The 22,566-nt window shown below is 40.4% G+C and overlaps 2 protein-coding genes across 4 annotated transcripts in view; one reads left to right on the plus strand and one right to left on the minus strand.

Moving 5' to 3' along the window:
- Window positions 1-6,894, plus strand: part of stard5 (StAR related lipid transfer domain containing 5) — an 18,139-nt gene extending 11,245 nt beyond the window's left edge. For both annotated transcript variants that reach the window (XM_004568675.4, XM_076887127.1), the window contains one exon: window positions 5-6,894. In XM_004568675.4, coding sequence (XP_004568732.1) covers window positions 5-155 — 151 coding nt within the window. In that variant the 3' untranslated portion in view covers window positions 156-6,894. The remainder of the gene's footprint in view (window positions 1-4) is intronic.
- il16 (interleukin 16) lies at window positions 5,218-21,905 on the minus strand. Of its 2 annotated transcripts, none has more exons than XM_004568676.6 (9): window positions 21,787-21,905; window positions 20,902-21,001; window positions 15,596-16,696; window positions 14,162-14,274; window positions 13,762-13,927; window positions 8,744-8,845; window positions 7,036-7,267; window positions 6,586-6,714; window positions 5,218-6,429 (listed from the first exon to the last, which is right to left on the minus strand). In XM_004568676.6, the coding sequence occupies exons 3-9, from the start codon at window positions 16,496-16,498 to the stop codon at window positions 6,263-6,265; spliced, it is 1,812 nt and encodes a 603-aa protein (XP_004568733.3). In that variant the 5' UTR covers window positions 16,499-16,696; window positions 20,902-21,001; window positions 21,787-21,905; the 3' UTR covers window positions 5,218-6,262. The 2 variants fall into 2 exon arrangements, with proteins under 2 accessions (XP_004568733.3, XP_004568734.3); XM_004568677.6 differs by having other exon boundaries at window positions 20,902-20,998; window positions 21,787-21,833.
- Window positions 21,906-22,566: the final 661 nt, after the last annotated feature.

Below are 22,566 nucleotides of genomic sequence, written 5' to 3' on the forward strand. Positions count from 1 at the left end.
CCAGAGAGCCCAACAAAACCCAGGTGCTGACTTTTTTCCAAACCGACCTAGGAGGCTACCTCCCTCGCTCTGTGGTTGACTCATTCTTCCCCTCCAGCATGGCGGAGTTCTACAGCAACCTGGCCAAGTCTGTTAAATCACTCAAGGACTTTTGACACAAAGAGTTCAATTCCTGCCTGAGGGCTGCTCACGAGTAGTTCAGATGTTCATGCCATTTTTAACAGTCTAAGTCAACAGTAACGAACAAGCTCAGATTATCAGATGATCACATGAACATAGACGTATTTGTACACGTGTTAAAAGCATGAAAAACATTCCTTTTTTATGAGAATAGTGTGGCATTAGACATTTCCTCTTCTTACTTGCGTGTATAGTAAACATGCACATTGCACGGCTCTTAGTCAACGTATGCTGATATCGTTTATTGGTTTTAACTTCATACCTCACATTTACAGCTGGTAAAAGAAGTATGAAACACATCACCGATGTTTCAAGTAAATATATTTCTAAAGTTCCTATTGACCCTTAAATTTTTACTATGTGTGTAACAACCCAGTTAATCCACACATGCAAAGAAATCAAACCATAGAGGTTCATAAAGTTATTTATAATAACAAAAAGGGGCAGAGGTTAAACACGTGAAGAAAGTCATGACTGCAACTGAAATCCATCAGTAATTAGAACGCAATCCTGCCACTCAGTGCAAATTAATATGAGCTTGTTCAGTCCCACCTGATGGCTTATAAAAAGTAACATTACCAAGGTGTCACACAAGAATCTCATGATGCTCTGCAGCAACTTTATTGTTGCAAACGATACTGATGGCACTGGTTACAGAGGAGGTTTTAAAATACTGAAGGTTCCAGTGAGCACTGTTGGGACCATAATCTGACCAAAAACCAGCCACAACCAGGTGATTCCTGCAACATTTCAGACAGAGGAGTGAAAAGAATAATCAGAGGAGTTTTCCAGCAGTGAAGGACCACTTGTAGAAAGCTACAGAAACACCTGGATCAGTAGGTACTGTTATTTCAAAGAAAAAATGAATGCACTCCACCCCCATGGCCTGTATCCATGTTCACCATGCGTAACTTCATTGCTGAATAAAAAGCATGGTGAAATACGTTTAAAGTTTGCTGAACTTTTAAACAAATGCTGGGAGAATAAAGTCTGTTCAGATGAGACCAAAACTGAACTGTTTGATGCCATAATAGAGATCATCAGAATCAGAATACTTTATTAATCCCGAAGGAAATTATGGAAAATTATCAAATTATTATCAACATCATATTATCCAAGAAACGCTATACCAACGGTGAAGTTTGGTGACAGGAACATCAAGGTGTGGGGCTGTGTTTTCAGCTTAGGGTGCTGGCATGCTTCACATAAGTAAATGAAGGATGTGTGGGGAATGTACGGAGACATTCTTGATAAGAATCTGCTGCTTAAAGACTGTTTATGGGGAAGAGTGGGCCACAACTCCCAGCAATGCATAGTTCTTCATCTTGAAGCTGCCATCACCAACAAAGGCTTCTGGATAAATTTCAGTAACCATGTTCAATACTTACACATCATTTTTTGACATCTATGGTTTGATTTCTTTGCATGTGTGGATTGGATGGGCTGTTACTGACATCTGTTAGAATTTCATGACAGTAGCACTGTTTCAAATATTTACTTAAAAAATGAGTGACATTTTCTATACTTATTTTACCTGCTTGTTCGTGTTGTACTTGAATTCCTGTGGTTTTGTTCACCTGCAAACGATGAATATCTACCTCTTTTATCAGTTATACTAAAACGATGAAGTATACATTGGAATTCGTGGGGAGCCCTTGTAAGCAAAACTTTTTTTTTTCCTTCTGGCGAACCTAAAATGCCTTTAAATTGGATATTTTTAATGCTGTTCACCTGAGCAGAAGCGTCTTCCTGTGACTTTCATGGCTGTGTTTTCTGAAGCACAGTTTCCATTCAGTGGAACTTTGGTAGACTGGTTCAGTAATGACCAAATCAATTATATTTCATTTAGGAAAACCTAAAAAGGTTTTTCTTTTTTGTTGTTGTCAATTTTATACCAATTTATAAAACTATGACTGACAGATTTGATGTAAAAAGTTTTGAAAATTAACTATTTTAAGTGGCATGAGGTAACTGCGTGTGTAAGACAGAATGATAAGAATAACTGCTGTGTAACTGGCTTAAGATATCAAACTGTTACAACCCAATTCAAAAGAAAAAGGAAATTTTCGGTGACGGTGAAGTAGGGCTGCTCAATTAATCGAATTTTAATCTCGATTACGATCTGGGCTTTCAACGATCATTAAAAATGACTGAGCCGATTATTAGCCCCTCCCTCGTGCTTTACTCTCGCGCTGCTCCGTGTGGCAAATCGAGCGCACCTCTCTGCATTTCGAACACGTGTCACAACAATTAAGAGCAGCAGTCTCCAACCTTTTTTTGCACCACGGACCGGTTTATGCCCGACAACATTTTCACGGACCGGCCTTTAAGGTGTCGCGGATAAATACAACAAAATAAAACTAGTACCGGTACCGAAAAAAAGATTTATTCATAACACACGTGAAAAGACCCAGGAAAACAGAGTAAACGATAAAAACGATAACAAAATAACACCGAAAACCGATAAAAACCCTGAAAACCAGACATTTCACACCTGAGCCTCAACGCTCACGGCCCGGTACCAAACGACTCATGGACCGGGACCGGTCCGAGGCCCGGGGGTTGGGGACCGCTGATTAAGAGGACCCGAGGGAAGCTCGGAAAGCTAAGCAGAAGTTATTTGGAGAGGAGAGAGTGACTGCTGTTGGTTGAAAAGAGGTTAAAAAAAAACTTCAGTGGTGTGGAAACATTATGGGTTCAGTCAGACGTGGATCAAGTAGACACAGTGTGTAAACTTTGCTACAATGTAGCTGCACCACAGAGCAACACTGCAAAGCTCACTAAACACAGATGTTTACATTTTTCATTGATTTTTATATTGTAAACATTTGCACTGTTATCAGTATTTGCACTATTTTATATTATTTTTTGACAATCTTTAAAGTCATCATTCAACACATTGTTATTGTTAAATAAATATCGTCAAATAATCGAGATCTCAATTTCAGTGAAAATAATCGTGATTATCATTTTTGCCATAATCGAGCAGCCCTACGGTGAAGTATCGGCAAGGTACGGTAAACGTCACACGTGAAACAAACATAATGATGAAATGAAAGTGAGACAGAAAATAAAAATAAGTGGTATTTATAAGATGAATATAAGAGATAAAAATCACAGATGTTAATAAACGCTGTACGCGTCGTGATATTTGGACAAAGTTTTGTTCTGATTGGCTGACCCATTATGGAGGATAGCTGAATATGGGTAAGAGCTTATTTCATCTTTTTCTGTTTTAACAAGTAAGCAAACATTCAATTGAATCTGTAGAAACTACAGTAGTCTATTTGCAGTGTTTTGGGGTTTTTTACGGGGAGGGGTTACAGTTTGTAAATCCTAAAGACAAACGTACGTTTCTGAATGGAAGTGCACTGATTTTAATCTTAATTTAATCTAATTTCATTTTCAAGACAGAGTGGGGGACTTTGCTAGCACTTAATAATAATGCATAATAGTGTCATACTAAGCATTATCAAGGTATTAGCAAGAGCTTAATTCACCTTTTACATTGCATTACACTGTATTATGCCATTTATAAATATAGCTATATTATTATGAATATGACCATGACTATGATTATTGCTAGCAGTGATGTAGTGTCAGTGATTGCTGTACACGGTGTCCGTATACAAAACCACATACTAGGGAGGATTAATTACATATAAAAAAATAAGTACTTGCTAATAGGCTAATGCTTAATAGTGTGACACTATAAAGTGCTACTGGAGCTTCACATTAATTTATAGTGTTTTGTTTCTTCAAATTCTATTGATGGAACACATGGATTAGGAATTTTTATTTCTTCAGCATTATGACAATTTTTGCCAATTTGGATTTCCTTTCGAAGAACCATAACTGACAGCATAGACAAATAAAATCCCATTATGATCAATTACCTACAATTATCAACACTTTAATGAACCAAGTTCAAACCAACACGTGTATAATAGTCCCCACTGTATTCACTGATTTGAGAGGTTGTAATCACAGAGTTGTGGTTGTAATCAGTAAAAATAAATGAATATGAGTAAACTTTGAATGCAGCTCTCAGTATATTTGTGAAAACGTCAATCAACACATTTGTGAATATTTTTTCTGTAACTGTATATCATAAAAAGTTATGAAAATATTTTTCAAGTGAAAATGTCAGAATACAAGAACATTTTTTTTCTGCACTTTTTATTCTTCAAGCTCTCACGTTTTCCAACACATTCAGGCTCTGTGGTGCCTCGAGGCCACCTTCGTGAAATCTGCTATTGATTGTTTTGTCAAAGACATTCACACCATTGGCCTGCTGGTGTGAATGTCAGTATCCAAGACATTTTTGTGTAGGGCTCTTCCAGTGCTCATCCTGCTTCTCCTTGAATAAAGAAGCAGATGATGGTCCCGTTGATGCGTTAGGACCTGTCCAGTTCTCTGGCTGTCTCCTGGAATTTCCTTCATAATCTTGAACAAACCTTCTGGCTATGGCACGTATTGATGTGCTTGGAGGATTTGGACTAGCTGTGCAAGGGTCCAAGTTTCACTTCACACTTACTATAGTTTCACTGACCCTAGCAAAATGCAAAACTGGTAAAAAAACAAAACAGAAACTATGAGAAGACAAAATGTCAGTGGCCTCCGCCTGTAAAACCGTTCCTATTTTGGGGGTCGTCTAATTGTTGCCCCTCCAGTGCACCTGATGTTAATTTCATCAACCCCAAACAGCTGAAACCCCCTGACAAGATCAAAATCCAAGAAGCTTAAGTGACTTCGTGCTATACTTTCATTAAAAAGGTGTTCCTTTCATTTGTTACTTATGACTGCATAATTGTTTTTCAGACATTAAAAACACCTTTACCTAAAACATGACAAATTTCACTATAACAGCCCAGCACAGGACTGCTGTGGTCAGTTGCATCGTTAACGGTGTTTCTTTTTTTGTGGCGGTTTTCTGTAGTTTTTTCAATCTCTTTCATCAAAAATCTCAAATGATTGTCAATTTCAAAGGCAGCTGTGGTAGCAAGTAGGAGTGAAAACAATCAGACATCACCTGAATCCCAGTGACTAAAGCCATTTATTGAAGATACAGGAAGTTGTTCATATGACCTGATTGGTGGCAGAGGGAGTAAAACTGCTTGTTATCACATACTTCAAATGTAGTCCAGTGTCTAATTTCAGGTTTTCATGTACTGCATATATGCTTGGACAATGGTGACACTTGTCATTCTAGATGTAACAAACACAGGCTACATAACTTTGTAGGTGTCATGGAGCAAAAAAAATGTCTTCACAAATTTGCAAAGACACTAGTGATCATCTTAATCATCTCTATGACCATTAATTACCATTAATATTGTTATTTCAGGCACATGACTTAGACTGTGAGCACAGAAACTCTTTTTAATAATATTAATTTAAAAATAAAATTCAATCTAGTATATCAATTTCTGTAATTAATTGAATCTCATAATAAGATTCAGTGTCAAGCTACTGCAGCAGTAGGCAGGCACAGGTACCTGCAGCTGTTGAGCTGCCTCCAGATTCCAAATTGGTTTTGTTTGTCGCCACATTACAAGCTTTTACTGTACAAATATCATTAAGCAAGCAAGTTAAAGCAAAACGAACCTTGCAGTGTTCAAACCCTTGCCAATTAACTGGGTTTTGTATTATTTCTCGAGATGTGCAGTTGTCCTTTAATTCTGAGAAATATTGTTTTGTGTGTTTCTTTAACCAATTTGACAGTTTTAGAGTCTTGTTTGCATATGTGGGATGTTTCCTTTTTCTCGCCACAAGATTGAAAAGCAACAGCTTGTGAAATTTCACTCTTTTCTTCTGAAATTCAAAGTAAGTAGATGCAAAATTACTGCATAAAAATGAAAAAAATTGCAATGTCTTTGGTATAAAACTAAAAGAATTATTAACCTGATGAGATTTTTTAAAAAACAAAAAAGAGAAAAAGTCCAACATCTGTGTCCTTGTTTGCTGCTGAGGCTGCTGTATGCTGCTGTTTTTTTGTTTGTTGTTTTTGTTTGTTTGTCCTGGAGTATTTGTTTTTGTTTTTTTGTTTTTTACTTCAATCAGTGCCCATAAGCTGTGCCGGTCATTCTGCACCCCCCAGCCTCCTCTTGAGGACCACTGTGATGGGTCCTTCAGGCAAAGCCTTGATCATGTTCCATGCCTCAAATCGAGTCATGTCTTGCAGACTTATTCCCTGGACCTGCAACACTTCATCTCCACTCTGCAGACCACTCTGCTCTGCCGCTCCCCCTGAAATATCCAAAAGACATTTTTTTTAATAACTGTCCAAATATTACGATTACTGCTCTTTTTTTTGGAATCAAATTCGTTTTTTCCCCAAAATAAACTACGAAAGAAACACTTGTGATTACGTTTTTGTGAATACTGCCAGCTTCGTGAGCGCACCTGTAAAGATCCTGTTGATGACTAAAGGTCTGTCTCCATGGATTGAGCCTTTTCCTCCCTCCAGAGTAAAGCCAACACCACCAGCACATTTCTCCAGCTCCACACTCATTGGAGCGCCCCATTCCTCCACTGCGACAGCAAAGACACAGAGTATATGTAGCCTGCATAGTATTTATAATAAAAATGTCTATTCTGACCTGGACAAACCTACAGAGCTATGTCTGCATTTTGTCAATGTTTCTCAGTTTAAACATTTGATGTTTTCTGTGTTCTGTTGTGAATATTTGAATAAAACATATGTGTATGATATTTGCAGTCTTTGCATTCTGTTTTTATTTATTTTGCACAGACCCCCAATTCTTTGGAAGTATTGCATTTTGCTTGATGGTTGTGTGATTTCTGCTAAAATAAATTGGGGATAATAAATGTATTCCCAGTTGTCTGACTGACCAGCAGGATTTGGCTCTTCGCTCCTACAGCTTCCTTCCTCTCTTCCCTCCTCCACGACTCTCTTGCAGATGACAACGACAGCCAGCTTCAGATTCCGGGCCTGACGCAGAGCAGTGGTGGCATCAGTGTGCGTGACACCCCACAGTGTTTGTCCATTTATAGACAATATCTCATCGCCTTTCTGAATTGTGCCCTCTTGAGCTGCCAGGCCACTGAGAAACACTTTGTGGACCTAAACACAAGATAATCAGTGAGACACATAGACACAAGTAGGAAACAGCGGCAAATTCAGAGATCAGGTAGAACTAGCCTTAACACAGTTTGGGAGAAGTTGATTTCATATTTGTTTTATTGTTGTTTTGTTAGATTGGTATAAAAATGAATAAAGCCAGATTTGACCCACACACTGTGGATAACACAAATCCTGACTAGATTGGAGTAAGTATCGGAGTACTGGTAAACAGATGAACAGATTTTGTTTACTCGATTACTTGAATATGAATACATGAATCTATTAGTAAAGAACTTCTAATGCTGAATTACAAGATAAGGAGAAGTCCCAACACCACTTATTACCTTCACTAAGGATCAGAGAAAGTAGAGCCTGAAATGACAGCTTCACTACCTCATTACATTTTTTATTAGACTCAAAATTTAAATGAGCATTTTCAGTTCTTATGCAGCTGCTGGTAATAACTCAAACTTGTTCCTAGTGGGTGTTGGACTCTGCCAGGGTTGCACTTTGTCGCCAATTCTGTTTATAATTTTTACAGGCAGAATTTCTAGGCATAGCCACGTGATGGAAGGCTTCCACTTGGGTGGCCTCAGAGTCTCGTCTCTGCTTTTTGCAGATGGTGTGGTTCTGTTGGCTTCATCAGGTGCTTCCCTCCAGTTTACACTGGAGTGGCTCGGAGCAGAGTGTCACCACCTCCAAGTCTGAGGCCTTGGATTGGATAAGAGTGGAGTGCCCACTTTGGGTCAGTGACGAGTTGCTGCCCAAGTGAAGGAGGGTCTTGTTCACGAGTGAGGGGTGAGGGGAGCAGGAGATTGGCAGGGGGCATCTATGGGAGTAGAGCTGCTACTTTTCCACACTGAAAGGAGGCAGTGGAGGTGGTTCAGTCTTCTGGCAAGGATACCTGCTGGGCGCCTCCTGGGTACAGTGGTTCGGCATGTCCCACCGGGAGGAGGCCCAGGGACAGACCCAGGACACTGGAGAGATTACATGTTTTTGCTGGCCTGGGAATGCCTTGGTGTTCCCCTGGACAAGCTAGAGGAGGTGGCTGGGGAGAGGGAGGTCTGGACTTCTCTGCTTAAGCTGCTGCCCACGTGATCCAGGCCCAGATAAACGGAGGAAAATGGATGGATGGTATGGCTCATTATCACCAACAGATGTGACGGATATATCTGTTGGTGAAGCCAACTGAATATGTCGCAGAATATCAGCTGAGCAATCAGTTGATGTGGGCTTGCAATTCGATGACCTGATTTGCTGTGATTGCTGTCAATCACTGTTTCATGTTTTCTTTTAAACATTATTTTCAGTGGATATTCACAGGGTTCGATTGCACATTTTTATACTGCATTTTAAACTAATGCCAACTTTTCAGTGAATACAGTTGCAATGCTTTTTATTTCACATTAGACAGAATAACATTTTGGAAAAAATTGATTAGAATTCAGTAATATAAATGTGTAGTGTGTATCTTACAGTAACAGCTTTGTTCTCCAGGTCAGACCCTCCAGCAATGGTAAAGCCAAGCCCAGCTCCCTCGTCTTTATGAAGAATCACAACATGGATGTCCACTAGTTGCTGTGGAAAGATGTAGGTTTACTTGAGCGGCCATTTTTAAGGCATTTTTTCAACAGTAATCCACACATTTTTCTATTTTCTGGATCATGTTTTTCAAATGTAATATTTTTACATGTAATAATAATAATAATAATAATAATAATAATGTATACTTTATTGATCCCCGTGGGGAAATTCCTCTCTGCATTTAACCCATTCACTCAGTGAAGCGGTGGGCAGCCATTGGGCGCCCGGGGAGCAGTGTGTAGGGACGTGTATATGTAATATTTATTACATAAATATTTATGTAATATTTATGCATATGAAATGTTGCACTTGCTTATTTGAATTTTGAGGGGTTTTTTTTAATATTTAGTTTCAGGAAAGTTGTTAAGATTCACTGTAGGGTATAATTTAATATTAAAATATGTATAATATAATACATTGTCAGAGGCCAATTTAAAAGGTTCAAAACAGGTTTGAAATATAACCATCCTTGTCATTTTGTTCCAAACACCAACTACAATATCCTACACAATATAGCAGAATCCAGTAAACTACGACACTGCAAAAATATTTAGAGCATGTATGATACTGTGTGGTAAAGAAAATCTCCAGAAGACAAACTGCACAGCGTAACAAAATCAATCATGAATAATTTGTTAACATTTTTCAGTATCCCTCATCCCACACCACTCTGCATTTAATCATAATTATTATTAACCTCTGTCTCTCTTCCACAGCATGTCTTTATCCTGTCTTCCTTCTCTCACCCCAACCAATCACAGCAGATGGCCCCGCCCCTCCCTGAGCCTGATTCTGCCGGAGGTTTCTTCCTGTTAAAAGGGAGTTTTTCCTTCCCACTGTCTCCACAGTGCTTGATCATAGGGGCTCATATGATTGGTGGGTTTTTCTCTGCATGTGTTATTGTGGGGTCTGTCTTAAATACACTCAACAAAAATATAAACGCAACACCTTTGTTACTGCTCCCATTCCCCATGGGATGGACGTAGAGACCTAAAATTCATTCCAGATACACAATATAACCATCCCTCCCAAACAGTGGTCACAAATCAGTCCAAATGTGTGGTAGTGGGCACATCTGCTATATTGAGATAATCCATCCCACCTCACAGGTGTGCCACATCAGGATGCTGATCTGACATCATGAGTAGTGCACAGGTGTACCTCAGACTGCCCACAACAAAAGGCCACCCTGGAATGTGCAGTTTTGTCTCACAGCAAAATGCCACAGATGCCACAAGCAATGAGGGAGCGTGCAATTGGCATGCTGACAGCAGGAATGTCAACCAGATCTGTCGCCCGTGCATTGAATGTTCATTTCTCAACCATAAGCCGTCTCCACAGGCGTTTCAGAGAATATGGCAGCACATCCAACCGGCCTCACAACCACAGACCTCGTGTAACCACACCAGCCCAGGACCTCCACATCCAGCAGGTTCACCTCCAAGATCGTCTGAGACCAGCCACCCAGACAGCTGCTGGAACAATTGGTTTGCACAACCAAACAATTTCTGCACAAACTGTCAGAAACCGTCTCAGGGACGCTCAACTGCATGCCCGTCGTCCTCATCGGGGTCTTGACCTGACTCCAGCTCGTCGCCGTAACAGACTTGTGTGGGCAAATGCTCACATTCGATGGCGTCTGGCACGTTGGAGAGGTGTGCGCTTCACGGATGAATCATGGTTCACATTGTTCAGGGCAGATGGCAGCTGAGAATGTCCCAGTTCTTGCATGGCCAGCATACTCACCGGACATGTCACCCATTGAGCATGTTCGGGATGTGCTTGACCGGCGTATACGACAGCGTGTACCAGTTCCCACAAATATCCAACAACCTCGCACAGCCATTGAAGTGGAGTGGACCAACATTCCACAGGCCACAATTGACAATCTGATAGACTCCATGCGACGATGTGTTGCACTGCATGAGGCAAATGGTGGTCACACCAGATACTGACCGGTTCTGGGTCCCCAGACCCCCAATAGCGCAAAAAACTGCACATTCCAGGGTGGCCTTTTGTTGTGGGCAGTCTGAGGTACACCTGTGCACTACTCATGATGTCAGATCAGCATCCTGATGTGGCACACCTGTGAGGTGGGATGGATTATCTCAATATAGCAGATGTGCCCACTACCACACATTTGGACTGATTTGTGACCACTGTTTGGGAGGGACGGTTATATTGTGTATCTGGAATGAATTTTAGGTCTCTACGTCCATCCCATGGGGAATGGGAGCAGTAACAAAGGTGTTGCGTTTATATTTTTGTTGAGTGTATAAAGCGTGCTTAATATAAAGCACCTTGAGGCGACTGTTGTGGTGATTTGGCGCTGTATAAATAAAATATTTTTTTATTTATGCACACAAGTAACAAACGTATTGTTCAAGAGAAATGTTAAATCCTCAACCTACAGTGGGGCAAAAAAGTATTTAGTCAGCCACCGATTGTGCAAGTTCCCCCACTTAAAATGATGACAGAGGTCAGTAATTTGCACCAGAGGTACACTTCAACTGTGAGAGACAGAATGTGAAAAAAAAATCCATGAATCCACATGGTAGGATTTGTAAAGAATTTATTGGTAAATTAGGGTGGAAAATAAGTATTTGGTCACCTCAAACAAGGAAAATCTCTGGCTCTCACAGACCTGTAACGTCTTCTGTAAGAAGCTTTTCTGTCCCCCACTCGTTACCTGTATGAATGGCACCTGTTTGAACTCATCATCTGTATAAAAGACACCTGTCCACAGCCTCAAACAGTCAGACTCCAAACTCCGCCATGGCCAAGACCAAAGAGCTTTCGAAGGACACCAGGAAAAGTATTGTAGACCTGCACCAGACTGGGAAGAGTGAATCTACAATAGGCAAGCAGCTTGGTGTGAAAAAATCAACTGTGGGAGCAATCATCAGAAAATGGAAGACATACAAGACCACTGATAATCTCCCTCGATCTGGGGCTCCACGCAAGATCTCATCCCGTGGGGTCAAAATGATCATGAGAACGGTGAGCAAAGATCCCAGAACCACACGGGGGGACCTGGTGAATGACCTGCAGAGAGCTGGGACCAAAGTAACAAAGGTCACCATCAGTAACACACTACAACGGCAGGGAATCAAATCCCGCAGTGCCAGACGTGTTCCGCTGCTGAAGCCAGTGCATGTCCAGGCCCGTCTGAAGTTTGCCAGAGAGCACATGGATGATACAGCAGAGGATTGGGAGAATGTCATGTGGTCAGATGAAACCAAAGTAGAACTTTTTGGTATAAACTCAACTCGTCGTGTTTGGAGGAAGAAGAATACTGAGTTGCATCCCAAGAACACCATACCTACTGTGAAGCATGGGGGTGGAAACATCATGCTATGGGGCTGTTTTTCTGCCAAGGGGACAGGACGACTGATCCGTGTTAAGGACAGAATGAATGGGGCCATGTATCGTGAGATTTTGAGCCAAAACCTCCTTCCATCAGTGAGAACTTTGAAGATGAAACGAGGCTGGGTCTTCCAACATGACAATGATCCAAAACACACCGCCCGGGCAACAAAGGAGTGGCTCCGTAAGAAGCATTTGAAAGTCCTGGAGTGGCCTAGCCAGTCTCCAGACCTCAACCCCATAGAAAATCTGTGGCGGGAGTTGAAAGTCCGTGTTGCTCGGCGACAGCCCCAAAACATCACTGCTCTCGAGAAGATCTGCATGGAGGAATGGGCCAAAATACCAGCTACTGTGTGTGCAAACCTGGTAAAGACCTATAGTAAACGTTTGACCTCTGTTATTGCCAACAAAGGTTATGTTACAAAGTATTGAGTTGTATTTTTGTTATTGACCAAATACTTATTTTCCACCCTGATTTACCAATAAATTCTTTACAAATCCTACCATGTGGATTCATGGATTTTTTTTTTTTCACATTCTGTCTCTCACAGTTGAAGTGTACCTCTGGTGCAAATTACTGACCTCTGTCATCATTTTAGGTGGGGGAACTTGCACAATCGGTGGCTGACTAAATACTTTTTTGCCCCACTGTATCTTTCAACATGTCTGGTGAAAATATGTGCACTTTATTGGTCTTGGACAAGGGCATTTCAAAATTGCTCAATAGTGCCACTTACAACATCTTTATCAAAGTACTACAGACATGTAGCACACAGTGAGCAATGTTTATTAGTCCTTTATTTATCCAGGTAAAATCTCATTGAGATTAAAAATCTCATTTCCAAGAGAGACCTGGCATCATGGCAGCAAATGTTAATGTTATGTAAATGTTAATGAATTTTCATACACATGTGTAATATGGCAGGTTGGATGCAATGACCCAAACCCAACATAAAGTCCACCATTTTGAATTAAAGATAAAATTTTAGTACCAATTTTATCATTTCCTGTGGTCACACATTTTCACATATCAGACCAGCCTAATATTTGGCCCAATACTTGGGTGATGTTAAATTATGATGCTTTTGAGCTTTTGTTGAAAGGCATATCCGTGGCATCATGGCAGATTTCTACCATTTGCCATGAAATTTATTTTGCAGGCATTCACTTATATATCTATTTCATTTATATTCTGCCAAATCACAACAGCAGTTGCCTCAAGATGCTTTATATTGTAAGATAAAGACCCAATACAGAGAAAACCCCAACATCAATCAAATGACCCCCTTGGAGCAAGCACTCGAGCGCACCATTTCTGAGTAAAACTTTAAAGTTCATTTTTCCTAAGTTCATTGACGAGGATGTATGCAAATGGGATCACTGGTTAGACCCTCTGTTGTTTGCAGTGCAGGAGATGTCCCCGGTCTCCACAGGATTTTGCTCCTTTCGGTTGTTGTTTAGCATCTCTTACAGTTTTTACAACTTGTCTCTAAAGATGTTGTGAATTAATGGAACTGTGATATACGACATGTTTGTTTTTTTACCTTCAGTGTTTCTTCATCTAAAGCCTCAACTTCCTGAATCATCTTCTGTATTTCCTGTGAATTGATAGCTGTGATGACAGAGTGCGCAGAAGCAGAAACAGAAGCAGTCTCGTTGTGAACTCCACCCTCCCCTCGATCAGTGATGCACTCCTTCAAAGTGAACAGGCTGTATTTATGGAGACAGAAAGGCATTAGATCTGACGAGTGTCAGGTACCCATGAGCGCAAGCATAGGTACAAGTATAGAACTGTGCTCTATTTAACATGTTTTTAAAAATTAACTACTCCTTCTTTGATTAAACTGGGAGTATTTGTTAACTTAAGCCAAATTCCCTGAGAACAAAAGTTAAACAACAAAGCAGTGCATTTTGCATGTCCACATGTCTCAACTGAAGTGATACCTGAAAGAGAATCCTCTGTCTGACGTGTCCAAGGCTAGATCAGACTCCTGCAGGTTTGTGGAGGAAGGATTACCTCCACAGACGGTCAAAGAGCACATCAATGCTTGTGACACCTGTAACAAAAACACACTAAATCAGACACAAATTTAAAATCATGTTATTTTTGTGGGGAAACTGTAAACATACAAAGAGAATTACATCGGAAAGTCCAACAAATATTTTGAATCTGTAGATTGTAAATCGACCTTTGCTGATTTATGTGGAAGCCTTTTTCTTTCAAAACCCCTTCTTCTGTTTAGGTTAGGGAGACAGGTAAGAGGCCTGGATTTTCTTTTGGATTCCTCGTGATGGGTAAGTTAGTTTTGTTTTATTTCTAGAGCTTTTTCTTTGTTGTTTTGGTGATGCCCACCAGACTAATAAAATATTTGGTTGTTGTAAAACTGGAAACTCTGTGGCAGCCTTGGTCCTCCCCTGGGACCAGGAAGCAGGTGCAATGTCTTCTTGTGTTGCTCTCTGGCTTTCTCTAGGCTGGGGTGTAGCAGCACACACAAAACAGATACACAACATACATTCACCCTGCAGGAAAACGAGTGAAGGAGACCATTACAACCAAGCTGGGTTTGTTGGGTGCAGAGGTTGAAGAAACTTCCTCCCTTTCTTTAATCACACCTGCCCTGTGTCAGATGTTCCATTGACCCACTGAGAGGAATCACTTCAGAAACATCAGGAAAACGAGCTCATCCCAGGGATCAACTAGGATCATAATCTTCACCAGGGGCTCCCTCAGAGAGAAATCTCCTTCTCTACTGTAGATGAACAAACCCAGCACTTTAGGAGCACTCTTATACTGATGTTTGCTTTGTGTGATGGTAGAGTCACTTCCCATCATCCTCAGATAAAGCGCAGAGGCTCTGGACTTTTACAGAATGGTTTTATATCCAGTCCTGTAGAAAGTGCCAGGTGGTTCGTGCCAGGGTGTTGGGCCTCGGATGGGTTCAGCTGCCTGTCGCCTGTGGTTCGTTGAGACTCTCACTCTTAGGCCGTGGGTAACCCATCTGGGGCCTCCCTTCTTTTCCTGCTGGGATGGACACACAGCCAGTATGTGTGGTCTTATGTCTTCTGTACTCCTGGGGCTATGGATGGCCCGGATCTTTCTCTGTCTGCCTCTGGCTCCTGGGGGGCGCTATAATAACTTCCCACCCCTCATTATCAAGTACACTTCGTAACAAACAAAAATACAAAGAGACTCACTCCTACTCACAAACACCACAAAAAGATTGTTGATTTGTGTATCTGTCCATTTTCACATGTAAGCGAAGCTGGTAGAGGAACAAAATAATATTGTACTGATAAATGTTAAGGCTGAATATTCCCACGTTTGGGAATATTCAGCCTTGACTATATAAAATAAACACAATATATGTGTGAGATTACCTGATTACTGAAGGTAATTATTTTCCCCAGGCTTTCACTCTCTGGGTTGCTCACGGTGTTACTCTCTGTGGCCGGAGCAGCATTCCGAGCAGTCCTTGACAGCTTTCCTTCCTCCTCTGTCCAGTCAGAGCTATTTTGACCTTCAGTTTGATTGGATCTCATAGATGTTTCAGAACACTCAGAATCCACAAGCTCAGACTCCAGGTTGGTGGGTAAGGCTTCACTGCTGTCATGCACTGGAGCAGACTGATAATCATTTATCCCTGACTCCACATCAGTGTTGATAGTCTGAGAATACATGGAATCAGTGGTAGACTGATTAAAATGAGTTTCATCTTCAGAGGACTTTTCTGTTGTTTGTTGACAAGCTTCATTGCTGGCTGAGGCAATGGCACAGGGCGCAACAGAGGCAGGTATGTTGTCTTCCTCCTTACTAGGTGCTGGATCTCTGGACTGGATCTCTCTGGAAAATTCAGTTTTGTTCTTCACATTATCTCCATTTGAGGCAGAATAGGAAGAGCAAGGGGCTCGGGATCCCTTCTCCACTGGAGAGAGGGTTGTTGAAGGAGCCAATGGTCTTCTGTTGCTCCCCTTTTCTGGAGCTTCTGGACTGGAAAAAGTCTCAAAAGAGTGAATCCTTTGCTTGATTGATTGGTTGGTTGCAGATGATGCAGATCTGATGCCAAAGTTTCTGCTGAAGCTTGCAGCAGATGTTTGCTCTGATGGTTTTGCTTGCGTCTTCTGGTCCTGCTCATCCTTAATTTTCCTCAGACTCTGGCGAAACCAGGCAGGTTTGGGTGCCACTGGAGGCGCCTTTTTAAGTTCTGAAGGAGTTTCAGATTTATTTTCAGGAGTCATTGCGACTGTGTCATCGACCTCAAGGACATTCTCTTCGTCATTCATTGTAGCAGAAAGGCCGTGTACATTAACAGTAACTCTACTGTCTGTAAGGTGTGGGTAGTGATTCTCGCAGCTTTTCAGAGGAGGTGTTCTCGTGAACCCAGGGATCCCAAAGCTGTTCTTGGATAGGGTGACCAACACAGGCCTGTCTCTTTAGAGTTTTTCTCTTTGGCTGTGAGCAGTGAACAGCTGATGAACTACCTGTACACAAGACACAGACAAAAACAAAAGAATTTATTGTGCATTTGAAACATTTCATGTCACAAACTCAAAATTTAAATAGTTTTAACTTAAAGGTGGATGCATCTTAAAATCCACCAGCTTAAGAAAGACCTCTTGGGTTGGAATCAGAGTTAGGGTATGTCAACTTCTTTGTAAGGCATTTTTCTGTAGACACTGTAATGTCAAATTGTATAAGACTTCATTTGAATTGTTATATCTAGTTCAGGGGTGTCAAACTAATTTTACATTATGGGCTACATACACCACACTTTGCTCTCAAGTGGGCCTGACCAATCTAACGAAGTTACATATTTAACTGCTTTTCTACATAATAAAGAAAAAGCTGCTGTGGTAAATAAAGAAATCTGTCAGCACGAATCTTTGAACTTCTTCTTTTTCTGTTTTTTAACTGTTGTAAGAAACATGAAATTTCTATAGTAGAAAGTGAAAACAGAAAGTTACAGAGGTTTTATTGGAGACATAGCTTAGGATTTGCAATTTGCTATAATTTGTGAAAGTAGATATTTTTCCCATATTGAACAGCAGGAATTAGGTTTTCTTGTCAGAGGTGGTTTTTAGGGAAAAAACAAACAAACAAAACAAAAACAGCGGCCGACAACACTGTACACAACAGCAGACCAGTGCATAATAAGCATGGGAAACTGGCCTCAACGTACACCGAGAGATAGAGCTGTGCAGGAAATGGGATTTTATTCTGGTGGAAGCAAAACTGCAAAGTAACATGAAGTGCAGTCTTGGTCTTCTTTTGCTGCTGGTTCAGTGAATTTTGGTTAGAAAGTGACAAAACTGCAAAATTACAAACAATTACAACATTTAAAAAACAAAACAAAAAAGCAGCCCCTGCACTATGTTTAATCTATAAATCTGAAATTTGACAGCCTCATATAAAAAACAGTCTCTTAGAGCCATCTCATAGAATCTCTTAGAACCCAACAGGAAGTCAGCCATGTTGAGTCTGCTGACTAATTTTGGCTACATATCTCGCCATTTCTGGACCTCGTACTTTAACAAACTCCTTGTAGGGATTTCATCAGATCAGCGTGATCTTCAGTGAACGGAATGGCTGGAATGCAAAGCTTTTGAGGTTTTTGTGAAAGGACATTGTCATGGCAGCACACCAAATTACGATCACTTAAAACGAGTCTGCTGTAACTCAGTGACAGATTCTGCAAACTCCAGCAGACTTGACAGACATGATGAGAATCCGGATTGATATGCCATATATGACATATTTTATTGGTTTCATACATAAGAGTTTCAAAATGGCACCTTATGCATTTAGAAAGTCCTAAGGAAACACAGCATAAGCTACAAGAATGAAATTTGGTACACCTGTGTAAAATAATAAGGAGGGAAGGACACAAAAGTGCTTCCTAACAGACTTCCTTATTAAGTCTGTTGGGCCCTTGTTGGGACCATTTTTGCAGGATGTTTTACACAGTTTCAAGGCAACAGCCTCACACTGGTACAGGGAAGCCTTAGGGAGTTGGTCTTATGCTTCTTAGTTGTAGCAATCACAATAACACTCTTTTTTTTTTTTTTTTTTTTTTTTAGGGTTAAGCACAATATCATACTGGGCACCATAACTAGCACAAACTCTTAAGTAATCAGCACTGTGGTGGGACAAAATGACCACATCATCAACGTACATTAAATGATTAATAAGGTTGCCCACCATACAATCAGTCGTACAATCATTTAACTTGACAGAAAGATCATCAAGATCACCAACATACAAATACAATAATCCATCTTGTCTGACTTCTGTAGATACAGAAAAAGGTTCAGATACCTCTGTACCCAAATTAACTTGCATAGTTTGATGTAAATACCAAAAGTGTAAAATCCTTTATCCATTTGATATGCAGGGACCCCTCTGCTTTGCAATTTAACGAACATCTTCAGTTGATTAACTCTGTCAAATGTTTTGGAAGCATCTAAAAACATTTCACCTCTCATCTCGGAAGCTTCTTCAGTTCCAAGCAATTAGTGGACAGTCCCAGATTTTCAGCCCTATTGAGAGTGTCCCTAAGATAGTCCTGGACCCATCCCTCTTAAGGACACTATTTAGAGCATGGCTTGGACACTCCCAATAGGTCTTAAAATCTGGGACTGTCCACCAATTGCTCTGAGAACGTCCACAGACATTACAAAAGCTCCCTAATTTCACATTATACTCAAAGTTAGAGAGTGTGGTTATCTGTTAAAGGCACTTTAAAGATACTTTAGATAGTCTTTTTTCCAAAAAACTGGCCCCATACAGTGGCCCCTATCAGACAGACTCTGTCCTTAGTCCCACCATGTGTCTCACGTGGGTGAAAACCTCTCTCCCCCAATCAAAAAGCATATACGGACAGACACATTTGTAGGATCATAAATCCCACTTTATTCACCTCATTCTCACAAAGTCTTTTACATTTACACTCATACTCCAGAAGACGTATCAGAGAGCAACAGGGGTTAGTATCTTGGCCAAGGTTCTTTGGCATGCAGCCGGGATCAAACCAGCGACCTACTGAGCTAGAGCCACCAGATAAAACCAGTTTGCAGGGAAATCTACACTGACAGGGCCTTATAAAGTCCGCTAACATGACAAACCACTTTCACCACCTTCAAAAATACCAAGGCGGTTTTCTTACCCACCTATCCACACACACAGTGAAATATAGTCACACACAGAAACACACACCTCACCCACACACACACGGTACACACAGACTATATAAGCCAAGACAGCAGAGTTCTGTTCTGTATTTCAGCATGTAAATGAAAACAAATATGGCATCTCAGACTGACCAGGAATCTCTCTCTTCATTATCTCAGGGATAAAATAAGCACACATCATTACACATTTTTGTTAATATTATGACATATTTTCACTGTTAAACTGTAGTTTTTTTCAAAACACATCTACATTTTGAGAAAATGTATTTGTTAGACTGAATTACTGCCTACCTCATATTTTTATTTGAAGAAATATACGAGATAGAAAAGAAATTGCATCTAGTAATCAGCCATTCCTGGATTTGCGTTGTTTTATTCTTGCACAAACACAAAACAATGCTGGTCCTACACATTTTATCACCATGGTTGTGGGGGAACGTTGTCTCGATTCACTCTGTATTGTACCACTGCACATGGTTGAAATGACAGTAAAGCCACTTGGTCTGACTTGACTTGATAAAACAATGCAGATCAGTACTCAGTACAGTGCAGCACTGATTAACAATGCTGCACATTGTTTGATTGCCAGTTAATTTGAGTGTATTTTTAAAACATGTATACAAATAACAATACTTAAGAGAATTGTGTATTTGGTTTGTGTCAGTTGTTGAAAATAAATCTTATTAGTTATTAAAAATGTTAACGTAACATGTTCTTTCAGTTTGTATCAAACCAGAGAGATGCTAGCTTAGAATACTAATATGAATTTATGCAATGCAGAAAAACAATGTTGTGGTAATATTTTGTCCATATTGTCCAGCTCTACTGAAATGCTTTGTCTAATATGATGATCGCTGTGTGATTATTAGGTGATTCTAATGATTCTCACTAATTCTCATGATTTGTGTCAAGCAGAACTGATAGAGTACATAAGTGTTTACAACCAACCTTACTTGACATCTTTGACATTGTGTGATGTCATCAGGAAAGTATGTATGATGCTGTTAAGACTAATTTTTTCCAAGCTGTATACCCACGTATCATCATTCCTCTTTTGCTTTGTTATTATTACACTTTTTGACAGCTAAGCAGTGAACAGAAAAGGACACCAGGGTCCAAGGATTCATCTTTTTCCTTTCATTTGATATTCTTCCTTGAAGAATGAAAGGAGCTGACAAACACTGACAATTTTAGTACAGCTCCAACCTGTTATTAGGAGCACTGCTGCTGCCCTGGATAAAGTCACACCTTTTCTTTTTGTTTGGTGCTTATGGGTGTGTGGATGTTGTGTGTGTTTTGTGATGTATTTATCCTGTATGGCAAACTATACAGAGAAAGACAAATCCTGTATTGAAAAGGAAATGAACAGTCTTTTACTTTCTGATTAAATGCTAATCGCCGCAGTACCAGGCTGAGTTTGCTGTAACATTTTTGGAACAATTGCATTGTCAGATTGTTCTATAGTTGCATTTATGTGGATAAATAATAGGTAACAGTACCTTGCCTCCGTCCTGTATCTCGACTGTTGTCGCTGCACAGCACAATGTCTGCCTGAGCGAAAGCCTTGCTCGTCTTCGAGTGTTCACGTTCTTCTTCCTGCTTCACAAACAGGAAGCATTGTATCACAAGAACTTCTCTAGCAGCAACCACAGAGAGGTGCAACAACGTACCATACTTCCGTTCAGACATTCAGCTGAGCAACTGTTACTTGACTTTTCGAATCAATACCTTCACACACATATGTATGCACAGACATGGCGATATCGATACAAAAACTAAATGAATTAATAAAAGGAAATCACAATGCTGTTTAACTATAACTGTGCTGTAGTTGTTATGCACAGCACTCGAGTAGAAAAGCAACAACCATCATATTTACCTTTCACACTCTTGAGCAGCACACTAGGTTTGTCAGAGTGGGCAATAAACTGAACTGAGGGTTTGATATCTTGCCCAGGGATACTTTGGCATACAGACTGCAGCAGCCACGGCTCAGACCACCATTAGTGGATGACCTTCTCTAGCTTCTACACGAGAGTCAGCCCACTCGCTTAATAATCCAATGAGTTCCAACTAACAAACCAAATAAAGGCTGCTTTATTAGAAGGCAGATGTAAAAGTGTAGATATTAAGCACTTTACTGCCAAATGATATTAATACAGTAATTAAGTTAAATGACAGGGTTAGGTTTCCTCACATTTCTAAAAGCCGAACCACACACTTCTTCACATACAATTCTTAAGAGTAATCCCAGAATCTTTTGCAGGGTTTTTATATACTGATAAAGAGCTACAGGAGGCGTGAGGAGTGCAGTGAGTCACATGGTAGGTCACTCGTTGCATCTGTAGGATCATTAGTGCACTGAGAGAAACATGATTACTTACACAGGTTTAGCGTGCTAAGAAAAGGCAGCACAGTACGATGGCAGCTGTTTCTGCTGATACATTTCAGGGTAGGAACTTAGAGTGGAAGTGAAACGATTGTGATCTGTCAGTTTCATCTCGCATGCATGTTTTCAACTTCCTTATATGGGCACTAAGCTTAGACACTGTTTGCTAAACAAACATGAACGATGAGACACGGATGTCTCAAAGCAGAAGGCCAATACAGCAAAACCAGAAAACAACAACGCTTTGCCTGAGTGTGTCCCTCTCAGCTTTCATCATTCAAATTGCTTCTTAAACACAGAAAGCACCCAATTTAAGCTTGAAGGTTTCAGAGCTCATCACAGCACAGAAACAGCTTTAGTGAAGCTTATAAATGATCTTCTTATGGCCTCTGACAGTGGACTCATCTCTGTGCTTGTCCTGCTAGACCTCAGTGTGCATTTGATATTGATCAATAATATTTTATTACAGAGATTAGATCATGCTGTAGGTATTAAAGGCATTGATCAGCAGTAGATTAAATCATATCTTTCTAATAGTCTCCAATTTGTTCACATAAATGTTTTTACATGCAGAGCGCACTTTACATACTAAATTTAATTTTAGAAACCACACAGTTTCACGCTAAGACCAATTCTGTTTGCATTATAAATGTTTCCCTCAGGCAGTATTATTAGAAGGCACAGCATGTATTTTCACTGTTATGCAGATGATGCCGAGCTTTATCTGTCCATGAAGCCAGAAATCACACCATTTAGTTTATGCCTCTGAGGGAAC

Source organism: Maylandia zebra, linkage group LG1 (assembly GCF_041146795.1).
Source record: "Maylandia zebra isolate NMK-2024a linkage group LG1, Mzebra_GT3a, whole genome shotgun sequence".
Taxonomy (NCBI): Eukaryota; Metazoa; Chordata; class Actinopteri; order Cichliformes; family Cichlidae; genus Maylandia; species Maylandia zebra.

Bases quoted from the DNA above. Each gene is read 5' to 3' on its own strand.
- il16 (XM_004568676.6), bottom strand. From the start codon at position 16,498: ATGAATGACGAAGAGAATGTCCTTGAGGTCGATGACACAGTCGCAATG. The intron at 13,928-14,161 runs GTATCACTTCAG...CCATAAATACAG, and splicing joins GACAGAGGATTCTCTTTCAG to CCTGTTCACTTTGAAGGAGT. The intron at 6,715-7,035 runs GTCAGTCAGACA...TTGCTGTCGCAG, and splicing joins CGAAGAGCCAAATCCTGCTG to TGGAGGAATGGGGCGCTCCA.